Source organism: Kogia breviceps, chromosome 3 (genome assembly GCF_026419965.1).
Source record: "Kogia breviceps isolate mKogBre1 chromosome 3, mKogBre1 haplotype 1, whole genome shotgun sequence".
NCBI classification, from domain to species: domain Eukaryota; kingdom Metazoa; phylum Chordata; class Mammalia; order Artiodactyla; family Physeteridae; genus Kogia; species Kogia breviceps.
In genome coordinates this window covers 112762500-112768499 of record NC_081312.1, presented here as the reverse complement: position 1 = coordinate 112768499, position 6000 = coordinate 112762500, and the positions used below count along the sequence as shown (strand labels likewise).

Here is a 6000-nt window from a genome sequence, read left to right as displayed (position 1 = left end):
TGGACTAGTAATGATCTCTAAGAATCCAAACAATGTGTGTGCTGAATCTACTCAATCACCACACATGCTGGGCTCTGTCTCTGTTTTATTGTAAGTCATTACCATTACAATAATACCGGTGGCATGGTGGACTACATTTTTATAAAGTCATCTGGTATATACTATGAGCTCTTGTTTCCGGTAGAAAGAGAGGTTACCCTTAAAATTAACCACAAAAGCCTTAAAAATGTTACAAAATATGCATCTCTACCTCTTAAGAGATAGTTTAGTGCTTCCAGCTGTATCACAGATAGTTGAAATTGGCATATCAATTTTACCTTCGATGTTCAAATAAGAAAAAAAAAAAGAACTGGAGGATAGAGCAACAACTAAACACTTTTTTTACTTAAAGCAAGAAGTTATTTGGTACAAAGATAAGACCAAAATAAATCAAGGAAAAAACTGTTAACTGGAACCTAAAAATAATATCTTAGTGTGATCTTTCACCAAAAAAAATATATATATAAATATTAATAATAATTCAACAGCTATGCCCTAAAGTGACTGAAGGCATTTGAGATTTATAATATACATTACACATATAATGTTATTGTACTCATAAATGCAAATATTATGCAGAGAAACCTGACACATGTTTTTCTGTTGTTCTAACAATTTCTCAAAAAGAGATTTTGTTGGGAAAGAATTTTGAAGGTTTTTGTTTTTGTTTAGCCTGAAGGTTTTAAAAACATCTTTTTATTGAAAAACAAACAAAAAAAGCAAACACCTTTACCGTATACAGTGTCCTTTGTGCTCCAGAGGCTGCAGCCCCCATTGGTGGAGTCTGTGTGGGCTTTACTAGTCCCCAAAGTCTTAGCTTCCACTTACTTGGCTTTATAATATGGGCCCTGAGCAAAACAGGATGAAGATGCAAAATGTGACCCCAAAATATGAGAGATTGGGTGGGGAAAAGTTGCACATTTTGCTCAGGCTCTTCCTCTACAAGGCTCTGCCTCTCCTCAGTCAGTAACCTGAGAAAGTCTCTGAGGTCTGCCCTGCAGGCTGGCCTCAGGAGATGTATCCCTGTGGGGGTTGAGAGGTGGCTACTGACCCTCCAGCCCGTACCTGTCCTCCCAGAGAGGTAAGGCAGTCCCAGGAGCTGACATTGACTCAAGCACCTGTCCTTGGATATTCTCAGGGGTGTTTTCCAGCCCTTTGTTTTGTTCTGCTTTACTGTTATGCACTCTGATTGGGTTGGAGAGCAGGGTTTAAAGTACAGAGTCTCTTTGTTTTTCCAAGACCGCCTTTGATCAGGAGATCAAACGCATGCCCCAGAAACTGAGCTTCCTGGGTGATAGTGGCTAGGGGAACAACCTGACTTGGGTCCAGTGCCCCCAGAGAGGTCCCCAGGTGGACCCTATGGCCTGCTGGGTAGCTCTGCTGGCCTGAAGGAGGGGCTCAGGGCCACAGCAGGGAAGCGTCCCTTTCAGAGAGGAAATAAGTGAGAAATCAGCAAAGGACAAGAAGGAATGGAGCCCAAACTCCCTCCCCTTGGCCATGGAGCCTGAGGGACGAGAACCTGGGGGATTTGAGAATTACCTTTGGGAAGCTAACAAATAAACAGTTACCAGATAAACTGGAAACAGCTTTCTGGGTACTTGCATTTTTAGGTATTTCCAGACACATTTAAAAGGAATTCTTCAAGACTGTGCCTTTTGTTCAGGCCTGTTCAGTGCCAAGTTTCACCAGGCTTCTCTCCCAAACGGGACTGGGATCACAGTGAAAAGAGGGTCAGGTAACAGCAACACCATAGCCTACAGTGTGCACTCTCACTTCCATTATTATCTCTTTGATCCTTATTCCAACCCTGAGAGGGGGCAGGGCAGGTCTGGTTATCCCATTGGAGAGACGAAGCACACGGCATGGAAGGTTTAAACACTGCCCATGGCAGAAAGGGGTCTGTGAGCCCTGGAAGCTCGGCCCCCTGGTTTGGTCCTGCCACCACCATTCCATTGCCACCTCTAGTTCATTTTTGGGAAATGAGCTGCTCTCTGTGGCCAAATGCACCTGGAAAAAGTGGGTTGACTTAGCACTTCCCAAAGTATCCTGAGGAAAGGCAAGGTGGGAAGGGGAAGGCCTACAACAAAGTGGGCTCCAAATATCTAAATTCATGAATGGAACAATTAGAACTGGAAGGGTTCTCTGGAGAAATCTTTGAAATCTGAGTCCTAACTCCAGTAAAATCCATGGGGATGCTTATATTTAACATTTTAACACAAATTAACATTTTGTTAAATACATCTTAGGAGGGGGGGAAGGTGCTGGTTAGAAAGAGGGAAGGGCAAAATCTGTAGTCCCTGTGGGTCCTGAGGCCACAGCAATGGAGGAGAGAGCACTTCTGGCTCCCAGCAGCCCTTGCAGCACACTGTGCCCCAGGAGCTATGCGGGCTTCAAGCTAACAGCCATGCTGACCATTGGGAATGAGGTGCCTGTTGGCCCCAAGGCTGTTCTTCAAACCGTCTGTCTCCTTGCCTTTGGTGGCTCCCTCCTTCTCCTCCTCCTCTTCCTCTTCATACTCATCCTCATCATCACTTCTCACGTCCTGGATATTCTAGACAAAAGAAACAATGGGCTGTGAGTGACAACCTTCCAGAAAGACTCTTGAGTGAGTAAGCAAACAAATGGGCCCAGTTTAGAGATATGGTTCCCTTCAGAGAAAACACAATATTCAAACAACCAAACATTCACCAACATAGAACATATCATGGATCATAAAATAAACCTTAACAAACTTAAAGAATCAATATTATGCAAAGTATGTTTCAGGTCCTAATGAAATTTAAGCTAGAAATCAATATAAAAAAATAATGGCAAAATTTCAGAACACTTGGAAATTAAACAACACCCTTATAAATAATCAGTGGATCAAAAGAGTAAGTCTCAAGGGATACTAGAAAACATTTTGAATTAAGATAAAAACACAACATATCAAATTTTCTTCAGTGTAGTTAAAACAGCACTTAAAAGGAAATGTATACCTAACTGATTCACTTTGTTGTAAAGAAGAAACTAACACACTATTGTAAAATAGTTATACTCCAATAAAGATGTTAAAAAAAAATTGAACCCAGCAAAATAAGAAAAGGAAATGTATACCATTAAATGTTTATATTAGAAAAGAAGAAAAGTCTGTAATAATATGAGTTTCCAACTTACGAAACTAGGAAAAAAAAAGAAAAGAAAAGCAAAATAAGCCCAAAATGAGCAAAAGGAAGGAAATAACAGAGATGGGAAATCAATGAAATTGAAAACAGAGGTAAACTGAGTAGTCTTAAAGCTATGAAAAAAATTAAATATGTAGTTTTAAATCTTCTGAAAAAGAATATCAGGCACAAATGGTTTCACTGGCAAATTCCATGAAATGTATAAAGAACAAATAACACCAAATCTCCACCATCTCTTCCAGAATAAAGAAGGGGTATCACATCCCAATTTATTTTATGAGGCCAGAATTACCCTGATACCAAAACCAGACAGACAGTATAAGAAAATACAGCTACAGGCCAATATCTTTAATGAACATAGACATTAAAATTCTTAATAAAATATTCCAAATCAAAACCAGCAATGTATAAAAAAATATATACTATGATAAAGTGGGGTTTGTCTCAGTAATGCAAAACTGGTTTAATATTTGGAAATCAATGAATGTAATCCATCATATTAATAGTCTAAGGAAGGGAAAAATGATTATATCAATTGATGAAGAAAAATCATATGAAAAAATTCAACATCCATTCATGATAAAAAAAATTTTTTAAACTTCTCTGCAAAGAAGGAATAGAAGCTAACATCATACTTAATGGTGAATAACTGAATGCTTTCACCCTGAGATTAGGAATAAGGTAAGGATGTCCACTTTCACCATTCCTATTCATATTGTACTGGAATTCCTGGTCAATGAAATAAGGCAAGAAAAATAAATAAAAGTCATACAAATTGTCAAGAAAGAAATAAAAGTGCCTCTATTATTTAGTAAAAAATCCCAAAGAATCAACCAAAAAACTCCTAGAATTAATATGTGAGTTTAGCACTAAGGCTGCAGGATAAAAGGTCAACACATAAAATCTCTTTCTCTCTCTCTTTGTCTCTGTCTCTTTCTTTCTCTCTCTGTCTCTTTCTCCCTCTCTCTCTCTCTCTCTCTCTCTCTCTCTCTCTCTCTCTCACACACACACACACACACACACACACACACACAATCTTGATTTCTAGACACTAATGTAGTAGTCTAAAAAATGTCCTCAAAAATATTAGGTCCTAATTCCTGGAATCTGTGAATGTTACCTTACATGGTAAAGATTTTTTGCAGATATGATTAAATTAAGGATTTTGAGATGAGAGATTATCATGGACTATCCAGGTGGCCACTAAATGCCATCACATGTGTCTTTATAAGAGAGGCAGAGGGGATTCCACACAGAGGAAAGGCAATATGAAGACAGAGGTAGGGATTGAAGTGATGTAGCTACAAGCCAAGGAATGCTGGCAGCCATCAGAAGTTGGAAGAGGCAAAGAACAGATTCCCTGCTGTGTGTGAAGGGAACACAGATCTGCCACACTTTGATTTCTGCTCAAAACTGATTGTAGACTTCCAACCTCCAGAGCTGTAAGAGAGTAAATTTCTGTTTTTTTAAGCCACCAAGTTAGTAGTAATTTGTTACGGCAGCCATAGTAAATTAACATGACTAGCAATGTCCAACTAAAACAGAAATTTAAAAGTCAGTAACATTTACAATAGTTTCAAAAAATAAAACATTTAGGTACAAATGTAACAAAGAATGTATAGGATCTGTCTGTAAAACTTACAAAACTCTGAAGAAAGAAATCAAAGATCTAAATAACTAAAGAGACATACCATGTTCATGGCTTGGAAGTTTCAATACAGTAAAAATGTTAATTATCCCCATATTGATCTACAGATTCCACATAATACCATTAAAATCTTAGCAAGATTTCTTATAGATATAGACAAGCTGATTCTAAAATTTATATGGAGAGGCAAAGGAACTAGAATAGCTAAAGCAATTATGCAAAAGAAGAATAAAATTGGAAAACTCGAACTACCCAATTTTAAGACTTTACTATAAAGTTACAGTAATCAAGACTGGATGGTATTAGCAAAGGGGTAAACAAATAGATCAATAGAACAGAATAGAGAATCTAGAAATACACCCACACAAATACTGCCAATTGAGTTTTTTTTTTTTTTTTTTTTTTTTTTGAGGTACGCGGGCCTCTCACTGCCATGGCCCCTCCCGCCGTGGAGCACAGGCCCCGGACGCGCAGGCCCAGCGGCCACGGCTCACGGGCCCAGCCGCTTCGCGGCACGCGGGATCCTCCCAGACCGGGGCACGAACCCGTGTCCCCCGCATCGGCAGGCGGACTCTCAACCACTGCGCCACCAGGGAAGCCCGCCAATTGAGTTTTGACAAAGGTAAAAAAGCAATTTAATGGAGAAAGGATAGTCTTTTCAACAAATGGTGCTGGAGCAAGGAGAAATCCATAGGCAAAAATGTAAATTTTAACCTTACACATATGTTAACACAAAATGAATTGTAGATCTAAATGCAAAATATAAAACTATAAAACTTTTAGAAGAAAACCTACGACCTTGGGTAACGAGTTCTTAGACAAGACACAAAAAGCATACTCCATAAAAAAATGATAAACTGTACTGCATCAAAATTAAAAACTTTTGTTCTATGAAAGATACTATTTGGAGAATACAAAGACAGGCTGCAAACTGGGAGATAGTAATTACAAATCCCATATCCAACTTGTATGGATAATAAAGAATTCTCAAAACTCAACAATAATAAAAAACATTTAAAAAATGGGAAAATATTTAAAAATACACACTTCTAGGAGGATATAGGATGTTAAATAAACATATGAAAATATATTCAACATCATTAGCCATTAGGAAAATGCAAATTAAAATCATCATTAGATAAAACTATC

The 6000-nt window shown here is 38.3% G+C and overlaps 1 protein-coding gene across 1 annotated transcript in view; it reads right to left on the bottom strand.

Moving 5' to 3' along the window:
• Positions 1-358: 358 nt before the first annotated feature.
• CERS3 (ceramide synthase 3) overlaps positions 359-6000 on the bottom strand; it is a 100815-nt gene continuing 95173 nt past the window's right edge. The window contains exon 11 of the mRNA XM_067030710.1: positions 359-2590. Within this exon, the coding sequence (XP_066886811.1) occupies positions 2435-2590 (156 nt within the window). The 3' untranslated portion in view covers positions 359-2434. The remainder of the gene's footprint in view (positions 2591-6000) is intronic.